We start from the raw sequence: 24,681 nt of genomic DNA on the forward strand, positions 1-24,681 counted from the left end.
GGAGGTAGAGCGCTTGTCTTGGGATCAAGAAATCGCAGTTCGAATCCCGCCTTCTCCGTGATACATGTCGAAGTGTCCTTGGGTAAGACGCTGAAACCCTATTGGTGTGTGTGTGTGAATGGGTAAATGTTAAGCACATTCATATTATTAATGAAATGACTAAATAGAATGGAGGAAGGAGTTGGGAATAAACCAGCTACCTTATGCTAAATAACTTAACTTAATAAAGATGCATGAAGGGGAAATGAATAACCAAATGACATTTTTTTAAGAAATACATTGGACAAATAGAACGTAAAAATGTGGTCATCTTTTTAGTGGAACTTTTTACATGTCGTTAGAATAAATAAAATTAATTAATAACTTGTATCCAACTTTTTGATTTGGTACTGAGAAATATATAATCATCAAAATGGCAATGCCTGTATAACAAACTATTATCAGGAAACGACTTCGGTTGACTTGTCCTATAACAAAACACAGGAGTAAGGTTTTCTCATATCCCTCCCAGCGATACCTGGTTGTAAAAAAAACCTCAATAAATGTGAATACAGTGGTACCTCGCTACTTCGCGGTTCCACGTTCGCAGGTTCAGAGCTTCGCGGGTCTAAAAAATAATAAAAATAAAATAAAATAATTGTTTTTTTTTATTTTTATTTATTTTTTTAAGCATTTTTGAAGGGGCGTCGCTACATCGCGGATTTTCACTTTTCGCGAGTGGTTTTGGTCCCCATTAACCGCGATAACTGAGGGATTACTGTAATCCATCTACAACATCTCATGATTTAATTGAAAAGAGAGAGTTTCAAACACATATGTTTAGGGAAAAAAAGACCTTTTTACACTACTTTTTGGGACTAAAATTGGTCCAAGTTGAATGGTTTAAACACAAACCAAATTTTTTTTCGGAGTGTAAGACATGTATTTTTGGACTTAATAAATGTAGTTAAAAATCCAACGTCCAAAAGGTTTCTGGAATAGATGTGATGATTGAGTAATGGAGCCCCATGTTGCGATTCACAATCTTATTCAGTCAAGTAAATTATGTTTATTTGTGCAGCCCTTTTTGGTCACCAAGACAATTAAGTGCATTCATGACGAGGTATCTTGGAAATGAAAAATAGGAGAAGAACCGGCTGCACATAAAAGAAATGACTTGTTGTTGCATTCTCTGTTTTTTTACCTAATGTTATTGCCGTATTTATCAAACAAATATGGCCAACAGTCTGCACCTACCTTGGATTGTGTAGTCTCAATGAGTAAAGTAGGTGTTTAGTGATTCTCCTAGTCCGATTATTGGAACCAAACGTATTTTCTACGATTAGGGAATGGGATTTTTTAGGGCAACTAGGGCCATACAAAATGGGACCTCACAATAGGAGCCAAAAAAAGAATGCCCAACACGTCACACTTACTGTACGCAGTACATTACTACAGCATCATCTCGGCTCGACTCACCGCAGAACTGAAAACATTTTCGCCATTTTTCCAATAGCGCGGATTTTGTTCTTGATCACCTCCTTCCTGGCTGCAGCTGCACTTGCTATAAAGGAGACAAAAGAGCATGTAATTATTTGTTACAAGAGTGTGAGCCGCACGTGAGGTATCCAGCAATGTTGAGCTGAATAGTCTTAGCGGCAGTGTGGAGTGTTCTCACCATCGTAGATCTCGTCGCCGTCGTTCATGAGTTCATCGTCAGAGCATATACTCAAGACATTGACCAGCATCTCTGTCACTATAAATACAAATGTTAAGATTTTGGATGACATGATATTCTGGCACATGAACCATCAAAAGCAATGGGCCAAGATTGTTTTATATGGCACACTAGTATTTCAGTAATTAATAGTTTTGTTTAAAAGTTGATGACATAAAAGTACTAAATGTTTTCGCTGGATACAAAAAGAAAACATCTGCGTTATAGTTTGTAGCTTGAGCCTTTCAGTGGCCCTGCAGTCAGGAGAGCCAGGTGAAAATATGATCATAAAAACATATTAAATGCTTACAGTGGCTTGTGAAAGTGTTTGGGCCCCTTGAACTTTGTGACCTTTTTCCACATTTCAGACTTCAAACATCAAGATATAAAACTGTAATTTCTTGTGAAGCATCAACAATAGGTGGGACACAATCATAAAGAGGAACACACTTTATATTATAAACGAAAAAGTGGGTGTGCAAAATTATTCAGCCCCTTTACTTTCAGTGCAGCAAAATCTGTCCAGATGTTCAGTGAGGATCTCTGAATGATTCAATGTTGATCTAAATGACTAACGATGATAAACGGAATCCGCCTGTGTGTAATCAAGTCTCTGTATATATGCACCTGCAATGTGATGGTCTCAGAGGTATGTTTAAAGTGCAGATAGCATCATAAAGAACGAGGTACACACCAGGCAGGTCCAAGATACTGTTGTGGAGAAGTTTAAAGCTGGATTTGGATACAAAAAGACTTCCCAAGCTTTAACATCCCAAGGAGCACTGTGCAAGCAATAATATTGAAATGGAAGGAGTATAAGACCACTGCAAATCTACCAAGATCAGGCCGTCCCCCTAAACCATCAGCTTTTACAAAGAGAAAACTGATCAGAAATGCAGCCAAGAGGCCCATGATCACTCTGGATGAACTGCAGAGTTCTGCAACTGAGGTGGGAGAATCTGTCCATAGCACAACAATCAGTCATATAAATCTGTGGCGGCAGTAGCTCAGGAGGTAGAGCGCAAGTCTTGGGATCAAGGGATCCCAGTTCGAATCCCGGCTCGTCCGTGTTACATGTCAAAGTGTCCTTGAGTAAGACACTGAACCCCTAATATCCCCAATAAGCAGGTTAGCGCCTTACGTGGCTGCAAGGCCGCTGTTGGGAAATGTGGAGCACATTGTAAAGCGCTTTGGGAAGTAATTGACTTGAAAAGCGCTATATAAATGCAGATCATTTCATTTCATATTGAAGAGTGGCAAAGAAGAAAGCCATTTCTCAAAGATATCCAGAAAAAATGTTGTTTAAAGTTTGCCACAAGCCACCTGGGAGACACAACAAACATGTGGGAGACGGTGCTCCGGTCAGATCAGACAAAAATCGAACTTTTTGGCAACAATGCAAGACGTAATGTTTGGCGTAAAAGCAGCACAGTTCATCACCCTCAACACACCATCCCCACAGTCAAACATGGTGGTGGCAGCATCATGGTTTGGGCCTGCTTTTCCTCAGCAGGGACAGGAAAGATGGTGAAAATTGATGGGAAGATGAATGGAGCCAAATACCAATACCAAATACCAAAAAATACCAAATACCAAATACAAAAACCGTTCTGGAAGAAAACCTGATTGAGTCCGCAAAAGACCTGAGACTGGGACGGAGATTTTTCTTCCAACAAGACAATGACATACCTGTCAACCTGTACGGTTTTGCCGTACAAAGTACGGTTTTTATGCATTTTAAGACGAGTACGACATACAAGGAAATCTGTACGGAAAAACGCAAATTTGTCAATCGCATGCGTCTGCCGCCTGGGGATTTCCCATCATGCATCACTCCGAAAAAAATATATATGTGGTGTAAGATTATTTTGTATTTTGTACGGGAAAATACGAGTTTGTACGGGCATGGAGCCGTGAAGGTTGACATGTATGCAATGATCCAAAACGTAAAGCAAAAGCTACAATGGAATGGTTCACCAAAAAACATAACAAGGTGTCCGAATGTGCAAGTCAAAGTCCAGACCTCAATCCAATTGAGAATCTGTGGAAAGAACTAAAAACTGCGGTTCAAAAACACTTTCCAACTTCACTGAGCTCCAGCTGTTTTTCAAGGAGGAATTGGCAAAAATATCAGTTTCTCGATGAGCAAAACTAAAAAGACATACCCCAAGCGACTTGCAGCTGTAATCGCAGCAAGAGGTGGCGTTACAAAGTAGGGGGCTGAATAATTTTGCACACCCACTTTTTCGTTTTTTTATCTGTTAAAAAAGCTCAAAATATCCAATAAAGTGTGTTCCACTTCATGATTGTGTCCGGCTTATTGTTGATGCTTCACAAGTAATTACAAGTAATTAGTTTTATATCTTGATGTTTGAAATCTGAAATGTGGCAAAAGGTCACCAAGTTCAAGGGGACTAAATAGTTTCGCAAGCCACTGTATGTATTCATGTATTGCACAATATGTCGGTTATATTCATCGTACCTCCACCAAGGACACAAACTTGAGGCTGATTGCTGAACTTGTGTTTGCCTATTATCTGGTGGCCTACTTACTTTTTGACAATGTTCTTTGCCTTTATGATTCTTGCTGAGGGACAATTCTTAGATGCGACAGCCAATCAGAACACCAGGCGGACGACATCCCGTGGCTGCCGATTTAGGTCAGCCATTTTTGTATCACAGACAAAGCACATGTGATTTACACGCTCGTACAGTGTTTCGTATCAAAATGGTTGGACGATGTGTCTAGGGCACTTGTAGTTTAGATGTATCCAGAATGATTGGTGAGGTTTGTCCCTTTTTTCAGCCAAAAACTAGTTTGGAGAAATGTTTGAGATGGATGCGGGCAGCTTCACGATCAACTCAATGTTCATAGGATCGATGGGAACTGAAACAAAGTTATTTGTTCAACAGTGTTTTATTTTTATTACGCTACTGTTGGGTCGGTTAGTTGTCAGTGAGAGAACATGGTAGCGCGAGCTTCTGACCATCGACTTTGTCTATTGTGACGTCGGTCACTTCGTAGTCGGAGATCGGCGTATGCAGTACATCCCAGTATTTAACATATAAAAGAAATAATGTTGAATTTATTTAAAGTTAACAGATATCTTTATTCTATGTGTTTTATAGTAATGTGATCAATATCCACTGTAACCAATGCGGTCTACATATACAGTATCAGCGCGAGATTATGGCGGGGGCTTTACTCGTAATTTCTTTGACTATATAATGCAATGATTCATTGCGGCCTCGTTTAAGAAAAACAAGTACAAGTGAAGGTATTTAAAGTAAATCCTGTAAATTATGGGCTAAAAAGGATATGCAATTTGTGATCCAGTATATCAAATTTATTAAACGAGTGGTGCAATTTCTATTTGTTCAGGGTCTCCGGCGAAGAACATATGGAAATTACATCACGAGAGACTCGGAACAAATGGAAATTACACCACTCTTTTCACAAATTTGATAGACTGGTTCACTTAATGTATATCCTCTATATACCATTATCCCTCACAAATCAGAATCTATTTCTATTAGTAGTTGGTACAAGGAGTCTGACTTCCTCATAGATCTCCAACATTTTGCATCCACCCTTACATGGTTAGCGTCTTTGGACACCTTGATGCCATGAATATAACTCTGCATCTAATAATTGAGGCCCTTTTTTACTGACTTTTGAGCTTAATTTGTGTTATCCGGGAGAAACTATAAGGCTATGGTATCAGGAATACCGACTAAAGAGTGGCTCACTGTTATTGTTTCGGACACTGTGTTTGCTTCTCTTCTGAATCGTGGATACCGTAACATTGGTGGGCGTAGCTTAGCGCTCACTGTCAGATCTAGGAATTGCTTTAGCGCCAATGTGAAATAAACACTGCAAAGCTGCACCTCCATTTACTGGCATGTCTCCTGTCATTGAACTTTTATACTCTTCCTTGTCCCATGTGCCAACTCTGCTCCGTTCCAGTTGCATAATACTGCTCACTGTATCTGTTTAACTATTTAGTGCTCCAGTATATCAAAATGACAGCGGTGTCTTTTGATGTGTGCTGCCGCGGTTGATTTTGTACAATTGACGTCATCGCAAAAGGCTCAGCATTAATATGCAACAATGTACTGGATGAGTGCATGCACGTTGTACCTTTTTCCCCCACAAAAGGCAGAGACCAAGTGAAGACGTCCATAAAGTTGGGCAGCCAGTACGGGTGAGGAGAGCAGTTGAACTGTCGGATGTTCATTACGTTGTTCTCATATTTCAGCACCGCCGCTGAAAACAGAGACACTCCTTATTTCCTGCCATTGATTGAATATATTTGATTCAATCCATGATATGTGATCGCTGAGCTTCACCTTTATTATTATAGACGTCCAGGTAGTTTGGAGCAGAAAAGATAGTGATGAGGGAAGGAAAACCAGTTGTCTGACTTTTTCTGTACATGCGATACCTGGAGGGACATTTTCTGAGTTCAGGATCATGGTGTGATATGATAGGAACATAATCAACACAGCCTGTAAAATCATTGTCTGCTCTCTTTCCAGTCCGGAGAACATTGCCGGCTTGCAATACCGCAACATTATAAACAACACACCCAATTTTCTCACCCTGGCCACCCCCTCTTTGGCCTATTGCCCTCTGGTAAATGCAACAGGTTAAAACAAGGACTATCAGGCTCAGAGACAGTTTTTCCTCCAGGGCCGTCACCGCCCTAAACATGTGCAAAAGACCTCGAAAAACTTACATCTTACCTATAAATAGAAAAATGGATATTCATATTTTATTCGTCGACTTATTTGGCATTTTTGTTGCTGCTACATGTTATTGCATTTCTTTTCATTGCATAATTGTTAGAACGCACTACTTTTTTTACACAATACAAATTTGGCCATCCACTAAGTATTACCTTGAAAATACTTTTGCCTATTTATCCTGACATTATTTTTTATCTTATTTTTCTCTTTTAAGTCTCTATTACATGTGTATCCTGGAGTGCCATGCCTAATCTCAGTGTCTGAAATAATGTCTGCCCGGACGCCCGGGGTGTGCATCTTTTACGTCGGGCATACAACTTACAAAACGTCTTCGTTCCAGGGGCCGACAACTTTTTCAAGAAAAAGAAGAAACGAAATATATTTTTTTTCATATCAAACGTTTGCTTTATTCCGATTTCGAAATGTTCGTTCGGTTTGGAAATTCGTTTGGCAATTTGCATACTATGCAGCCAATCAGAAGCCTGCATCAAATAACTTCGTGCTTCCGTACTCTCTCGAGCGTTATAAGGTCGTGCATTTGCACATCGTTTTCCAAAGTAGACGAGCAGAGAACACAATGAAAATGGATAAGTGGTTAGGAATCAGACCAAAACCTCAGCCCCAGAAGAAAGATTCAAAAGAAGCTAACAAAATTGATGATGCTACAAAACGTAAACGTACATTAAAAGCATCGTGGAAAGAGGAGTTCACGTGGCTTGTAGCAGACGGTGCAATGCAAACATTGCATGAATGAAGATGAGTAAATGCAGGCACATACGATGGCAGATGGAAAACAGCGTTGTCATATACATTATAATAAACTTAATTTTAAAGTGTTGTTTGTTATATGTTCTGATTATCAATCATTAATACTTTGCAACAATGTTTTTTTTGCGGTTAGTCGTCTTACTGTGTTTCAAGTTGTGAAAAATGGGGCAGGCAACTTTATGGCTGAGCAGGCGACTTTTCAGAGTTGTCTGCCCTGGTGTCCGGTAACTTTTTGTCATGAGTTTCAGACACTTGTTAATCTCATTGCAAACAATGTTTACTATGTTGTTACCAATGACAATACAGACAATTCTCAAATAGGTATTGTTTTTTTAGTTAACCTCGGAGAAAATTTTCAAAAAACTTAAGACTTGCTGATAGGTGCAGTTGAAAGCAGATGTTACTAATGGGTGAACCAAACTAAAGAGATGCGTGCACTAACAAAAGTAAACAGAAAAGTAGACGACATTTATGACATTGCGGTAACATTTGGATCCTCATTAAGTAAGCCAATTTATGATTCGAAAAAAAAAAAAGATTTAAGAAGAAGTTTGTTATTTATTTGAGATTTTGCATGCTGATTTATTAAGTATAAAGAGTGTTTAGATGAGTGGGAGCTGTGCCGACAGGTTCTAAACCGCCCAAAATAAATATAAATCAATAAGAGAGGGAACACTGTGTTTCAGAATTGTAATAGGCTACTAATTATGAAAGTTTAACTGTTTGGGTACACAAACACACCTGTGTGAGTTCAATATATTTACTTTTTTCCCGCTTTTCTTTTGTTACTCTTCGTATTACTTGATGTATTTTCTTCCTCGATCATCATCTACTCCAAGCCAGTTTATGGCATTTAAAATTGACTGTCTTGGCCTCGGACTGAATTATGTTTGTTTGGAAATGGGTGTGTTTGTATCAAAGATGGGATTTTCAGGTCAATAAAGTCAACACTCTGCCACAGAACAAGTTCTTTTTAAATGGGGGGTGTACATTTAAGTAACCGAAGGGAGTTTTACATGACTTGAGGTTCTCCAGTACATACTTACCGGTAACTTGTTTATTTTAATTTTATTTTTTTCCCCATGATTATGTATTGTGTCTTGTGTATTTACAAACAAATCAGACAATGCTAGATTCAATTTCAGCAATTACAAGCTTAATTTCTCAACTAATGGTGGGCATAAATCTTACATATTTGTTATTCTAATAATTAAAGTGGCCATATGTTAAGTCAGCTATTGCAACATATGGTAATTCAAACCATGCATAATGGACGAATAATACATGGACACATTGTACATTAATACCATTAGCTCAAATATATATATATAATGAATAAAAATAAAATAACTATTCAAATAATGTTTCTATTGACATATATTTTTAAATTGCTGTATTTTTCTCACTATGACAAATTTCTTTTTTTTGCTGTAATATTAGACTCTTATTTTGACCGTTTTAAATATTTCTTAAAGTTCAAGGATGTTCAAACACTGTAATGAATCTCTGTTGCGGATCCAACCCCAAACATTCAAAATCTACTTCGATGAATGAATCACGGTACTACAATATTTTAGCTAAGTATCAGCACGTAAAATGCATGTAATTAATTTTAAATTTTTTGATCCGTCACATTGTGTCTCAACCGTGTTTCAGTGTGAAAGTATTAATACATATATATATATATATATATATATATATATGCTGTTGAGTTATTTTCTTACATATTTGTTGGTTCCTCCTGCTTTATCTAAGCTGTTGTTTCAATTTACTTTTGAATTTTTTGCCTTTTACAAGGCTATTTTTTTGGGGGTGGACATTACGATGCGACAATGTGTTTTTATTATGTAAAATAAAAGCTGATTAATCAACCGAGTATTAAAATAAAGCATGTTTATAAATTAGCTCATGTCCATACATCCATCCATTATCTGCACCGCTTATCCTCAGTAGGGTCGCGGGGGTGCTGGAGCCCATCCCAGCTGTCTTCAGGCAGTGGGCAGGGGACACCCTGTACTGGTTGCCAGCCAGTCGCATGGCACACAGGGACAGACAATTCACTCGCTCATTCACACCTAGGGACAATTTAGATCGGACAATTCACCTGACAAGCATGTTTTTGGAATGTGGGAGGAAACCGGAGTGCTCGGAAGAAACCCACGCAAGCACAGGGAGGACATGCAATCAATTTTTTTTAAAGAATATCTTCTTTTTCACCACCAGGAAGCATTATATAATACACAATGTGCCTTGAAGCATTTTCACTCATTCACAACTTTACGGCTTCTATGTAGCCATTGGAATAGCACTCCCATCTTCCATTAACAACCACACCCAATTTCAGCATTAGAATATTACACTGGGATGCATTTTCCCAAAGTAACCATTGGTTCTTTTTTCAACAACAAAAAAACCCCAATGTACAGTCTGTTGCTTACCCAGCATCCTGTGCTTCGTGCGCTCTGATGATGGAAAGCAAGTTGTTGGTCTGCAAAAACTCACACACTGCCGGGTAACTGCAAAAAGAAAAGTCGACGAATCGGGGGTTACTGTCTCCTCAACTAATTGAAATCCAATTTTTGACGATCACTTATATCAGGGATGTCAAAATCAAACTGATGAAAGCAAATTGAAGCGTCAAGCCAAGGTGCAAACATATCGAATGTTGAAAAATTGTAAAATGGCGCATATAGTCTAGTTAACCCAATTGAACCTACTAAAAATACAAATAAAGAATATTTTTTTATGGCTCTTCCTGTAATCTTTCATTTCCAACTGCCAAGAAAGACCAGTTTTCTTGGTATAAAAAACCCCATTACATGAACATTAAATGATAAAAACGTTATTATTCAGGCCTATATTTTTGTCACGGTTGCCCATGGCGCCCAACTGGCACCGCCCGTGTGGTGCCAGCTGCGGCTCGTTGACGGATTGGCTTCCCTTCTACTTAAGCTCAGCGCTCTCACTCACCCTTTGTCAGTCCGTCAACGAACCTCTGCACCCGCAAGAGTGGGTTTTGACTCTGCCTGGTTTCCTGCCTCTGTTTCCTGTCCGGTATGGCTCCCGTCTATTTCTGTCCTGTTTAATATCGATCTCCAGTTTCGTTCCCGGCTATTTTGTTCTGTTTTTTATCAATCTCCAGTGTCTGTTAGCGTTCCCGTCTAGTTTGTCCTGTTTAATTTCGATCTTCAGTGTCTGGTATCGTTTCCGTCTATTTCGTCCTGCTTGTTATCGGACCCCAGTCTCCAGTGCCTGATATCAATCCTGTCTGTGCCGTCCAATCCGGTATCGACCTCATCTGTCCGATATCTGCTCATGCAATTGGTATCGATCTCGTCGGCCTCTGGCTTTCTGTCATTCCACGCCAGACGGCTGCCTTACGTCTTCCGCCCAACGATCGCCGAATCACTGGCGTTTTGGGTTAAAGTGCATGACTGCCCCATTTCCCGTAAAAAAAAGCTTGTGTGAGAAACGTCACGCATCTCCTCCTGCTCTGGTTCTTGACAATTTTGTGTTTTAGCAAAAGTGGGCAAGATAATTTAGAAGAAAAGAACAAAGCAATTTTCTCTCATTCACCAAGCTACAATACAATAAAGTGCAAGAAGTAACATACAGTAAAGACTCTCTCTGTCACGGTTGCCATGGCGAGCAATTGGCCCCGCCCGTGTGGCGCTAGCTGCGGCTCGTTGATAGATTGGATTTCCGTCTATTTAAGCTCAGTGCTCTCACTCTTCCTTTGTCAGTCCGTCAACGAACCTCTGTCCCGCAAGACGTGGGTTTTGACTCGGTCCTTTTTCATGTTGGTAGTTCCTGGCCGGTATTGTTCCAGTTTATTTTGTCCAGTTTAATATCGGTTTCCAGTTTTGATCCCGTCTAGTTTGTCCTGTTTAATAGCAATATCCAGTTTTGATATCAATCCTGTCTGTCCCGTTGTTTAAAATCGGTTTCCAGTTTCGTTCCCGTCTAGTTTGGCCTGTTTATTTTTGATATCCCGTTTTGATATCAATACTGTCTGTCCTGTCCGGTATCGATCGCATCTGTCCGATATCTGCTCGGGCAATTGATATCAATCTTGTCTTATCATTCCACGCCAAACTGCTGCCGTGACGTGCATGACTCCCCATTTCCCGTAAAATAAAAGGCTTGTGTGAGAAACGTCACGCATTTGGGTCCTGATCCCGTTCCGGTTCTTGGCTCTCTCCCTCTCTCTCTTTTGCTCTCTTTCTCTCGCTCTCTCTTTCTCTTTATATATTGGCAGCTCGGACACCAACTTTCCAACGCTCATTCCCATTCCTCTTTTGTTTCGGTTTTGGATAATACTTGTCCGTAAGTATGAAATGTACTGTGATTAATTGAATGAACATTTTTGTTTATGGTTATGTTTTGAACAAAATTACATATTCTTGTTTCAATTGTTGTTAAATGATACTGCATACAGTAACTGTTCTGCCTTTGAGTAGCATATGGAGTGGTCTCCAAGTGCCTTCTTCTCGTTAACATGTCGATTGTTTGCTGCTAGAATGGGTTGTGGTGGTGAAAAAAAGATGCCATAATGTTAATTTATGTTTTGTGGAATAAATTATTCAAATTTTGAGGTTTTATGGAACCATAGCTAGTAATGTAGTATTAATTCCATGCACCTTAATATCCAGTGTGCCTTTAAGTGTGGAAAATTCGGTATGTTAATTTTAGGTTAGAATGGCCTTATAAACTCAGTAAACCACAAAAGTATGTCCCTTGGAAAATGGCACATATAAGTATAGACTGCTCTTTGTCTTGGACAATTTCTTGCTTTGTTAAGAATAGAATTACATTCCGTGCAATGAACTCGCGCAGCAGGAACACGAGGCAACCGGATTGACGTTTCATCCCTCTTTGAATTCCAGCGTCTCTCGTCCCTCATCTCCCATTTTGACAGCTTTGGGCTCATTTGTTATCCTCAGCGGCATTGCGGCCGTGCACTTCTCCTATGCTGCTTTCACTGTATCTTAATATCACTACGGATCTGGCATGGGTAGCCGGTCGTCATAGCAACAGAACCGTGCAGCCTCCCTAGGGATTGTGGGATATCGTTTCATGCCGAAACAGGACCGCGTGCATGTGTTTGCAAGCACACCGTATTCATGTGTTTAATCTCATCACCGTGTGAGTGTGATGTGGCCAAGATTTCTGTCTCTGGCGCTAATCTTAATACTGCTTATTGGATCTTTGATTTTTATGGGGATATGCTCTTCTTGTCGCAGCAAAAGCTTTGAGTTCACCTAATTAAGATTTTCTAAATTACTTCAATCCCTGCCAACCCTGTTAAATTGCATATTTGACGTGAAATGGAGTCAATGGAAGTCAATGCCAGCTTGTTGCGGTGTAATCATTTTGCATGAGCACAAAACTTTTTGTGTTTGTGCTAGGGTCTCCCTCCAGTTCCCACACGGTGGTCCATCACCCCCAGAACTGTACGCTTTGGACATTATAGGATGAGAGGGTCATTACCTATAGAAATAGGAGCAGCCTCTGACTGTGTTGTGTCCAAAGTACTCCTGGGTCTTCTCATTGCCAAAATCTTCAAGTGGGTCTGCCCACAACAAGTCGCACATGGGCCCGAACGCCGGAGGCTCCTTGAATCGGTCCAACTAGGGCACACAAACGACACACAAAAACACTTCACAAACATGAAAACTACTGCTAAGAATTCGTTGATTATACACCTTCAGAAAAACAGACGTACCACATGTCATGTAAATCACTGGGGAGAAAAGCAAACACATCACTCACGCACACGTACACTATAGATCATCTCCATGGCAACCACCACCACAGGAGGTAGAGGATGTCACACCGGCAGATTCACCATGGAAACACTGCCTTTAGACGAGGAAGTGTGTGTCCTCTCAATATCCTCATTCTCCTGTGTGGAGTTTTGCATGATGCGTTTAGTTCACAGTGTTATCTTGTCGGCTCTCAGCTTGCTTTTCGTTAACAAAGGAATATACTACTTTTCCTGGACACATGTTTTTTTTTTAGCCGAAAATTCCTCGAAGTTTGGGTGCTTGCTACACACAAGGTTAAACCAAAGATTTATTAGTCAAAAAAATATCGCTGACAGCCATCATGAGACATTGGATGCAATGGGAATCGACCCTGAGTCACAGCAGTGAGAGCACCTAATACCCACTAGGCCAGGGGTTTCCAACCTTTTTCAAACTGGGAGCTACTTTTGTTACTAATTATCACAAAGGGCACCCAGTTTTATATGCCTTTCTTAAATAACAACTTTTCAAGTTATAACTATGTTGTTACTATATCATCTACGGTTTACGGATCCCTTAACCACAATGATCGCAGGGGCACCACTTTCTGTGATGTGTCTTGGGCAATATTACTAGGTTGATTATTGGACGTAGGGTTAAATAGACTCAGTCAACCATGAAAAAGTATAATTTTCTTAGAAAATCACAATGACCCAGTACTATTTTCAGAACTGGTCCCCGGGCACCTCAGCTGTCTTTAGGGGGCACCCTAGTGCCACGCAGCCACTGCGTTGGAGACCCTTCTATTAGACCATCAGTGATATAGATGACCTGTGAAAAGGCATTAGGTTTTATCTCATGATTATACTGTTTTTAGTCACAGTATGAATGTTAGAGAACAGAACGTTGCCCTGAAAGATATGAATAAACGCAAAAAAGGTGTATCTGATGATGAATCGGTCTCTGAAGTACATTAAATAAATAATGTTGGTATTGTGTTTATAATTTATGTTGTCAATAAATGATTCTAATCATGGCCATACATATTCAATGTTTGTCACACACAATGCATAGAATAGAAGAATAGAATTGAATTTCTTCTCATTGTAACATGTGAAATGTGCAACAAAATTAGCATTCCTCTCCGGTACTGCGAATAAAAATAGTGTGATAATGCGATAAAAGCGAATGCATTTTTTTGTAAGTCATCTATACCACCGGTGGTCCAGTGGTTAGGATTTGCCGCTCCCACTGCCACAATCCGGGTTTGATTCCCATTGCTCCCAATAGCAAAGCCGGGATTACCTAAAACAAAGTTTTATACTCATTTTTGATTAAAAGTTAGAGATGCGCGTTATACAGGAATGTGCGTTATGAATGAATAAACATAGTGCATATTTCTCCTCATAGAGAAATGTCCTTGTTAATTTCCAAAACATTTTTGGGCTATTTTGGAGATACAAACCCAACAGCATACCGACTGCAATTGCATAATTTACACTGGCATCGTCGATCAACATAGAATACTCCCTAAAAATATCCTCTGGTAGAACCAGGTCAGTTGTCTTGTGGTAGAGAATCTACCCCAAGATGATGACAATAAGGGGTTCAATTACCCTACTTTCCGCACTATAAGGCGCACCTAAAAGCCTTTATTTTTTTCAAAAGCTGACCATGCGCCTTATAATACAGTGCGCCTTATTTATGGAACAAAATTAATTCGCAAAGTCTTGCAACTAACTTGCCGCCACCGACTAGATTTTCCCCCGAACGCCAAGTAGTCCGCGGTGTATGCTGGGATTTATTTACTGGCGTTTCATTGGCTAACCAATGTGTCAATCATCATTTGAATGGATCACTATTGGCTAAAGTTATTCGGAGGTCAAGGGGAGGATCCTTTTTATCATTTACAGGCTGGCATTGGCTTGAACGGCAAAACAAAGCCTGCAATTGGCCAAAAAAGACGTGTCAATCATCAGTTGAATCGATCACTATTGGCTAAAGTTATTCGGAGGTCAAGGGGCGGATCCTTTTTATCATTTACAGGCTGGCATTGGCTTAAACGGCAAAATAAAGCCTGCAGTTGGCCGAAAAAGATGAATGTGTATAGCACGTGGCTGACGGCATACAGAAAGCATTTTTTTCTATTCTGTATTTGTAAATATTTTATTCTCCCGGATTTACTACCCTCACGGATATAAGAGGACATTGGCTGCACATTATTATGAACACAACGACTTCGGTGAGTTATTCCGGGTTTTATATTGTCCCTGTATCTTGTTTCAGACTGAACTCGATGTTTCTGTGATAAGCGGTGCAGATAATGGATGGAATGGAGTGTCTATTTTTAAATTAAACTCAATTCCAAGTGTTTATTGTCATATGCACAGTAAAGTTGCGAGCGAAAAGGAAAATAGAAACTAAGGAATGTTTGGTATTTCTTGAATCCCAAGACTTTAACCTTCCAAATGATGGAATGATGCATTTGAGTGACATCGTACGGACACCGCATCCGCACGTGTTCTCGACACGTATTTGCGTCTTTGCAAGCTTTCGCAATGTTAAGGGGGTAATAAGTTTGACTGAACTATCTGACTGTTTTGTCCACATTCCCATTGTAGCGCCTTATAATCCAGTGCGTCTTATGTATGTCAAAAATAGGACCAAAAACTATTTTTTCGGGGTGCTCCCTATAACCCAGTGCGCCTTATAGTGCGGAAAATACGGTACTGGTCAAGTCATACCAAAGACTTTCCAAAACCGTTTCCGTTATCTCCCTGTTTCAACCCAATGCTGTAATCGGGGGTTTGTTTACTTTATGACTCGTACAAACAAATAAAAGTACAATATTATGTTATGTGGGCTACTACTACTCTAATAATGGAATTTTGTGCCTGCAGAATATTAAAAAGCAAAAACTACCCTTTTTTATCCATCTGTAATCGCAGCCATTTTGAAGATAGCATTACAGTTGCTTAGACTTCTGTCAATGACCAATCATGATTCTTATAGAAAAATTAGGTGAACTATGATTGGTCGTTGCCTGAGTATTTGTGATGTCATTTACAGCCGACAGCATGTCAACATGGCCGCCCCTTGTGATAGAAAAAATACAGCCAGCTGGATTTTGCCTTACTATGGAATAACAAAGATAATATATAAAGTATATACTGCAAATATGATATGACTGAAAATGCCATGTTTGATCTAGTGAAAGTAAAAATGTTTTCAGGAAATCTCTTAGGTTGTCATCCATATCTGACGTAGTTTTGGTCATCGATATCACGTCATGATAATACTGCAGTGCAAAATTCATGTTCCCTCCGAAAGAAATATACTGATATTCTTAAAGAAATACATTTAAACCCCAACATAATATTTTTTCCTAACTATTGCATTTATTTAATGGAAATATACCCTTCCTTTGATTTTAGGTTCCTGATTGGTAAGTGGTCACTAGAAAGTGGACACTTCTGGTATGGTCTATCATTGCAAGTTCTGATACATGAAAGAGACAGGTATCGACACAGCTACAATGGTATCGGTACTTGCTCATCCTTACGGGTACGTTACACTTTTAATACGACATAAACCCCTGTAGCAGTCCAGAAATATCTAGATTACAAATTAAAGAATAGAAAATACTGTAATGAAACCTGCTTTTTGGAGCTGGTGCCAAGCAAGTGAAGATCAGAAAGAGAAAAATTGTTTTACTGTTCAAACACAGACAGTGACATCATAGAAATTCACTCTAATAACTACATTAGTTTGTAATTATATGAACGCCTCCCCAAGTATAGACATAAAAACAAAACCAGTTGGCCTTGTTATGGTCCTTTTTTTGCCAAACGATTCGGTGCGTCAATATTTGGCCATTAGCATTATGTAGTACAAATGAATTAAGGACATGCCGCGTAATTTTGTCACAATTTTGTACTAAGGTTACCGTTCTTATGAAAGTTTCTCTGCTGTCTAACAATCTCGCTCTCCTTTCTCTCTATCCTTATCTTTTCTCTCTTGACCTTACTTCATTTAGTCACTAGCTTCCAGTTCCAATTTTCCTCCTCACATTTGTGGTCACTTGTCTTTATTTTCCTTTTATCACGATTCTCCCTTGTCACTTGTTAAACATTCTGTTTCTTTGGTTCTGTGCTAGTTTGATGTCTTACTCGTCACATTAGTCTCAGTCTTTTGTTATTCCAGTGTACCAAAGCCTTGCCTGCCCTTCCGGTTCACAGGTACCGACTGTCGAACTTGTGGATTGTCCTCTCTGTTCTTGTGTTTACTGGAACACTGACCCCCAGCCCAGGTCTTGAATTTCGAATGTTGCCTCAATAGCTGACCTCCCATGTGCCTGACCCTGTCTGAATTTAAGACCACTGTTTACTATTCTAATATGTGTATCTGCACCTTGCTTCATCACCACCCAGAGCAGGTTCAGAACTTTCTTTTGGCCAAATTAAAAAAAAAGGACAATATTGGATGCAAACAATGCTGAGTGAGTGTGGACTACAGCTTCATTGACATGGTGGGTGCTTTTACCTTTTTGATGTCATCCAATGTATGGATCTCTGGCGACAGGCCCCCGTGTACGCAAAGAAACTGCTGGTTCATCAGGGCTGCGAGGGGCAGGCAATCAAACGCCTCCATGCAGGAGTCGTACACCTGCTCCGAATACTTAATCTTACCTGCAGGACATTTATGGACACAAGTGGAGAAATCCATCAATATAATGCACGATTATTATTATCTTTCTTACATGTAAATTGAATGTAATAGCCATGATTTTTATCCAACTTTAAGTGAAACGGCTCAAAAAACCTGGATTTTATTGTCATTGTCACTGTTAGTGTCATGATATGACTCAGCTGTGCCCGCTCATTTGGCGCCAACTGCCGTAGGTTCTGATTGGCTCCCAGTCAGTATTTGAACCCAGTCCTGTCTGTCCCCTTTTGTCAGTCCATCTGCGAACATTAGTGTATACTAGGCAAGCCTTTTTCGAGCCTGACTCCCACCTGTCCCGTTTTCGCTCCCGTCTGCCTCCGGCTACGACCCGTTTCGATCCTGACCACGTCTGCTCTCCCGTCCTGGCTTACGACCCGTTTCTGACCTCGACCACGTTTTTGCTCTCCTGTCGCGGCTATTGACCTGTTTTTCCGTCCTTGACATCGCCATTGCTTGCTACGGAAGATCCATTTCTGTGTTTGGATCACAGTCCGAGTCCGAGAGCGACTTGCGTCCCGCGTCCAGCGAACACTAGATTGTGGGCGAAGCCCTTCCTCTTTCTTTCAATAAAACTTGTGGTAAACGCTACGCAATTGGGTTCTGTTTCCGTTCTGGTCCTGACACATTGATCTGTTAGTCCATTAGAACATCTAGTGGCATGTTAGTTAAATTTGATTTTAGTTAGCAATGTGTTGGCTAAGCGCTATATAAATGCAGACCATTTACCATTTACGTATTTTTGACTCCAATGAATCCCTTAAGGCTAGCAAATACTTGTCAACATCGTTCTTTATTTTGACTATTTTTGCCAACTCTTGCTCATTTTTTGGCCCACTGTTTCAATTGTCAATATTAGCACATCATGTTGTTGTTCTTTGAGATCCACACCCTTTAGGGGTGATCTGCATTTTGTAACCTAGGAGATCTGATAAAAAGAAAGAGTACAGGTTTAAAAACCTCCTCTATCATGGCTATTCTATTGACTTTTTTTTTTTAAAGTTATTTTCCAATTCTAAGAGAAATTAGAGCTTTATTAATGGTAGAATAAAGGATCAAATGGATGTGAAAGTGGTCCTTCGAAACTAATCAATTATCAACAAAAGACAGCACATTTTGTTGAGAGTGGGCAATAATTCTCTATACTTTGATTCGTTTGCTACAGTAATAAATAGGCAATTTGAATTACTACAAAATGGTAACCTGTAGGGAAGAAATGTATCCCAAAAAAATCATAGATGATTCTCATTATTAAAAGCTGAGGTAACTAAATTATGTTGAATCCGAATGTCATTTCCAGATATAAATAGTACATTTTGAGCACAAGCAATATATTTTAAGAGTACTGCATATTTCAATTCAAAATGAAACAATAAATTACAGTCTTAAATGGAAGCACTTAATGTCTCTATTAAACAAATTGAACTTTGTTTATATTGTAATGGACTTATTCTTATATTTCAAAATTCTTTCATCCAGAATACAAAAATCAAGTTTTTATTTTGGAGACATAACATGCCAAAAATATGCGTTTGTATCTTTAAGACAAATAAAATCATTATCTTATCATAATTAAACCGAAATATTTGACCGTTTTTCTATAATATTCCACAAAATGAAAATGCTTTCTGAAAAGGTTTTAATTCAAATGATAATGTGGCTTAAGCTAGCTCAGGTAACACCTCAGATTTGAGGGACTCAAGCTGCTCACGTGGTTTTAAAAAATGACGCCAATTCCAGGTTGGAAACTTCTGGAAACGTAATAATCTTCTGTTTTTCTGAAATCACCATCATGTTACTGGTGGGGTGCGTTGTTTGAGATGTCCTTAAAAAGCAGAAAGTTGAACATTTTCTCTATTTAGTATGCGTTAAAAATCTCCAATCGGATTCTTGATCTCACGGTTTTAAGCTTGAAAATGATAAAAGTAATAATAGGACTGTTTAAATTCAGTCCAAAGGCCAACCCAAACCCTAAAAAAGATGATAAAAGGATAGCTTATTTGAGCACATTCAAGAAATGCACGTACTTGCACGTGCCATGGTAACAGTTTGGTAACAGAAGAATGCAACTTTAAAGGAACAGCGTGTAAGATTTGCTGCCTCCCAGTGGAATAAACAACTTTCATTCAGTAAAATCTTTGATTTAAATATTAGGCAAAAATACATGAACTATCATACCAGTTAATTCATATAAAAAAAGTCATAGATTGAGAAATTTGTATTTCTTTACATAGTCAAGTCTATACCCAAGGTCCCTCCATGCTTGTCTGCTGTCTTGCTGCTTGCTATAGCACTGGTTTTAATTCACATTAGACAACGGTGCCATTTAGTAGTCGAATATTACACACAGGGGCTTTAAAGTCCTTCACAATATAGTATCATCATATAGCTCGAACACACTTTTCACTATATTGTCACAGGCCCATGGATGTGGAATTACAACATGGAGGACTGATCCTGCCATATGTAGAAATAAATATATACATAAATATATACCGGCAGCACGGCGGCGCAGTGGTTAGCGCGTGTGCGGCACAGTTCTGAGGTCATGAGATCGAACCTTCCTGTGTGGAGTTTGCATGTTCCCCCCGTGATTTCCTCCGGACACTCCAGTTTCCTCCCTCATTCCAAAGACTTTATGTCAGATTAATTGCTCTAAATTGTCCCTAGGTATGAATGAGCGAGTGAGTTATCTGTCTCTGTGTGCCCTGCGACTGACTGGCAACCAGCTCAGGGTATCCCCTGCCCACTGCTCGAAGACAGCTGGGATGGGCTCCAGCACCCCCGCGATCCTACTGAGGATAAGCGGTGCAGATAATGGATGGATGGATAAATATACCCTAACAAATACAGTATATGACATTGTCATTATTACATGTAATTTGAATAGAATATAATAGAATATACCTTTATTGTCATTGTTACAAAATGGGTTGACATATTGTAACAACTAAATTAAGATAAGGTTATAAAACAAGGAGGATAAGGTTATAGATATAATTTACACAATATTTACACAAAGAAATTACGGCATGTAGGATGTTACATACAGTTGGTATCGTAAGGGTTTTTGCAATATGCATTTGGTGCAAAAATAGTCAACATAGTGCAAAAAAAATAGTCAACATTGTGCAAGGTGAGCAGTAAACATAGTGCAGTCAACATTGTGCAAGAAACATAGACATGAGTACCATTTTACGTTCAGATTCAGATTCAGATTCAGATCTACTTTATTGTCATTCTAGTACACGTGTATACAGAACGAAATGTCGATGCATCTGACCCCCAACAGTTTCCTTGAATGTACAGATATAAATAATGTGGTATTGTATTTTGGCTACGTGTAGTATTTTACCATAGTGCCGATAGTGCAAGAAGAGTAGCTAACCAGATGTGCAATATGGGCAGTCAGGTTAACAAGTCAGGTACACAGTAACATTAACACTGTAACAATAACGCTGTAATTACAATAGTGCAGAGAGCAATGTGCAAGGAGTGGCAAGCTATAAAAAAAACTGCCAGTAGTGCAAAAGTCAGATTAGCAGCCGTTTAGATTTAAGTTAACTATATGTTAGATTGACCATTTAACAGTCTAATGGCCAGGGGGACTAGACTATTGCGGAGCCTGGTGGTCCTGCACCGCACACTGCAGTACCTCTTCCCAGAGGCTAGCAGAGTGAACAGTCCATGATGGGGGTGAGAGGGGTCCCCGGTAATGTTTTTTGCATGGGATAGGCAGTGCTTCTGGCCAATGTCCTGAATGGAGGGAAGTGTAGTCCCGATTATTTTCTCTGCTGTCCTCGTTACCCTCCTCACACTACCCCAGTCGGTAGCGCTGCAGCCTCCACACCACACAGAGATACAGCTGGTCAGGATACTCTCTATGGTGCCCCTGTAGAATGTAATGAGGGAGGGTGGGGGCAGGTGGGCTCTCCTCATCCTCCGCAGGAAGTACAGGCGCTGCTGTGCCCTCTTAACCAGTGATGCAGTGTTTACGGACCAGGTGAGTTTGTTTGTAATGTGCACCCCTAGGAACTTGATACTGCTGACAACCTCCACAGCCTTGTTGTTGATGCAAAGTGGGGCATGGTTGGGCTGGTTTTTCCTAAAGTCGACAATGATCTCTTTAGTTTTGTCGACATTCAGGACCAGGCTGTTGTCCCTGCACCAGCCCACCAACTGCTCCACCTCCTCTCTGTAGGCCAGGTCGTTGTCATCCCTGATGAGGCCCACCACTGTTGTGTCGTCAGCATACTTCACGATGTGGTTTGTGGCGGACCTAGGGACGCAGTCGTGGGTCATCAAGGTGAACAGCAAGGGGCTTAGGACGCAGCCTTGGGGGGAGCCCGTGCTGAGGTAGATGACATCTGAACTGTTCTGACCTATCCGCACTGATTGGGGTCTGTCACAGAGGAAGTCCAGCAGCCAGTTCCGCAGGGGGGTGTTGAAACCCAGGAGTCTCATCTTGTCTACCAGATGTTGTGGGATGATGGTGTTGAATGCTGAACTGAAGTCCAGGAACAGCATCCGCACATGGGTGTTCTTCTCCTCTAGATGTGTCAGGCTCAGGTGAAGCGCAGAGGAGATGGCATCCCTGGTGGAGCGGTTTGTCCTGTAGGCAAACTGAAAGGGGTCGAATGAGGAGGGGAGACTGGAGGTGATGTGCTCTTTAACCAGTCTCTCAAAGCACTTCATTATGATAGGAGTCAGTGCAACGGGCCGGTAATCGTTGAGTGATAAGATCTGGGGTTTCTTTGGCACTGGGATGATGTTGGCAAATTTGAAGCATGATGGTACTTTGGCTTGGTCTAGCGAGGTGTTGAAAATGTCGTATGAGGTAGTGTGTTTGCAAGAGTTTTCAGTTTTTTGTGCGGTTTGTGTTTAGGGTGGTAATGGCTCTGGGGCGGAAACTGTCTCTGAGTCTGTTTGTTTTCGTTTTGTGTGACCTGTAGCGCTTGCCGGAAGGCAGCAGGTCAAAGAGGTGATGTTTCAAAACAATGAAATTGTTGTTTTCTGCTCTGCTGAGGTAGCGAGAGCAGGCAATGTCCTCCAGACTGGGCAGAGAGCAACCGACGATTTTCTGGGCTGTTTTGATGACCCTCTGGTGTCATGGTTCAGTGCTTGCAGCCTCCCCTTCTCCAAGAGACAACAGCCACATTACCCAACTTCCTGGTCTCCCTCTCACTCTCCTGTCCGGGTGCTCCTAATCAGCCAATTAGTCAACTTTTACTATAAATACTCCAGCGACCAATGCTAATTTTCTGATTATTGTTGATCCGGCTCAATACTATCACTCACCAAGACGACAAGCCTCTCGTCCCATAATTATTTTCTTCAGTTCCCTACTCGTCCCAAGACCTTCCTCACAAGCCATCTTCTAAAAGATACACATCTTTTTAAGACCTTCTCCACCCCAAGGAGACCTTGCCAGGTTTCTCTCCCAAATCTGCGCACCTCGGCAGTCCCTTCCTCGTCCCAAGACCTTCCTCACCAGCCATCTACTTACAGGTACTGCCAAATCTCATTTTCAAGACATCCCTCGATTCCCTCTCAAGTTTTTCCTTTTCAGCAGTCCCGGTTCCACTCTCCCTTATCATCTGTGCACATCTAGGACTCTTTGGTGGCACGTTACAGCAGTTTACTGTATTTTTTTCGTGTACAATGCACATTATTACAATGCACAATAGTTAACAATATCTGTAAATGAATAAATTGTGTTTGTCATTTATTTATTTATTTAGGTATTACATGATATATTTACTGGGCATGTATTTTTATGTTTTTATTTGTACATGGATTCATACATATGGCAGGATTGGTCATCCATACAAAATATGCTTTGAAGACTTGAAAATTATAAGGAGTTAAACCCTGACCCAAATATGAGCGTAAAGTAGCGGCGAGATACTTCCAGGCAGATTGTTTTGTTCTAAAAACAAATCTTTTGATTTGGCAGTACTATCACTTATGACAACCAACAGGACGTATCTTGAAAGTTTCACACACCGTTCTCACGATGTATTCTAACACAAAGGCAATATAAGTGGATTAAAATAGCAGACAGCGAGATACAAAAAAAAAAAAAAAGATAAAAGGAACTGAGGGGCTGATTTTGGCTTCTCGAAATAACAGGATAATAATTTAATGAAGCGAGAAGGAGGACATTTGGAAATGATACAAGAGAGAATAAAGGACAGGAGGAACATCAATGGACCAGAGGAGGAGGTAAAGGGGGCAGTTGAGGACAGGACATGTCTGGCAAGTACCAGGAGTGTCATTGTCACTATTTCTTTGTGTTTCGAGTATAACAAGGGATGATTATTGCTAGGTGTCTTTTCCTCTTTTTCTTACACTCTCCCTCATACACACAGTATTTCTGAAGGTACTGGAAAAATGAGCGCACCCGAACGCAGCAGATGGTAATTGAGGGCGACCACCGTTCGCCAAAAGCACCAGGGGAAATCAGCGTTCTCGTCCCTTGGCCAATCAGGCACAGAGGAGGACGTCCCCGAGCCAATCAGTGAGGGCCAAATTAATTTGCTGCTAATCACCCGCTCTCGTACAGGCAGGACAGAGACAAAGAATAAGCTTGGTGACAATTTGGGAAAGCGATAAATGAGGAAAGATATGTGTTGACGTCATTTTTGATACTTGATAAGTTTATTCTGTTTTTAATATCGGGCACCTTGAAAGGAGATTGCACAGGATGCCAGTTCGTTACTTTAACTATTGTACCTCACTGTTGTTTATTATTTTGTCTCTCATGCACTGTTTACATTATTGTTACTATCTGGCAAATGATGTTGTAGTTCTTTGATTTCCCAACCTCTGGGATCGGCTTTGAGATTTGTCAAAAAAAAAAGAGAGGGCTTTCAGAACTCGCAAAAATTCCTCATCTGAGGCTCAGGTCCTCACCAGAGGTGAGATTTGGGCCAAAACCAACTCCACCTGAATTTTGACCTTTTATTTTGGGACAGGCTTTTATACCCGCAGGCCTGG

The 24,681-nt window shown here is 40.3% G+C and overlaps 1 protein-coding gene across 2 annotated transcripts in view; it reads right to left on the reverse strand.

Annotated features, from left to right (window-relative positions):
* The window catches only part of ppp3cb (protein phosphatase 3, catalytic subunit, beta isozyme), a 76,428-nt gene that overhangs the window by 12,204 nt on the left and 39,543 nt on the right, over positions 1-24,681 (reverse strand). For both annotated transcript variants that reach the window (XM_088344471.1, XM_088344470.1), the window contains exons 5-11: positions 17,503-17,648; positions 12,704-12,843; positions 9,652-9,729; positions 6,047-6,141; positions 5,838-5,963; positions 1,658-1,735; positions 1,459-1,543 (exon numbers count right to left, since the gene is read on the reverse strand). In XM_088344471.1, coding sequence (XP_088200597.1) covers positions 1,459-1,543; positions 1,658-1,735; positions 5,838-5,963; positions 6,047-6,141; positions 9,652-9,729; positions 12,704-12,843; positions 17,503-17,648 — 748 coding nt within the window. The remainder of the gene's footprint in view (positions 1-1,458; positions 1,544-1,657; positions 1,736-5,837; positions 5,964-6,046; positions 6,142-9,651; positions 9,730-12,703; positions 12,844-17,502; positions 17,649-24,681) is intronic.

The sequence above is a fragment of the Urocampus carinirostris genome, chromosome 9 (genome assembly GCF_059441175.1).
Source record: "Urocampus carinirostris isolate Australia breed hairy pipefish chromosome 9, RoL_Ucar_1.0, whole genome shotgun sequence".
In the NCBI taxonomy this organism is placed as follows: domain Eukaryota; kingdom Metazoa; phylum Chordata; class Actinopteri; order Syngnathiformes; family Syngnathidae; genus Urocampus; species Urocampus carinirostris.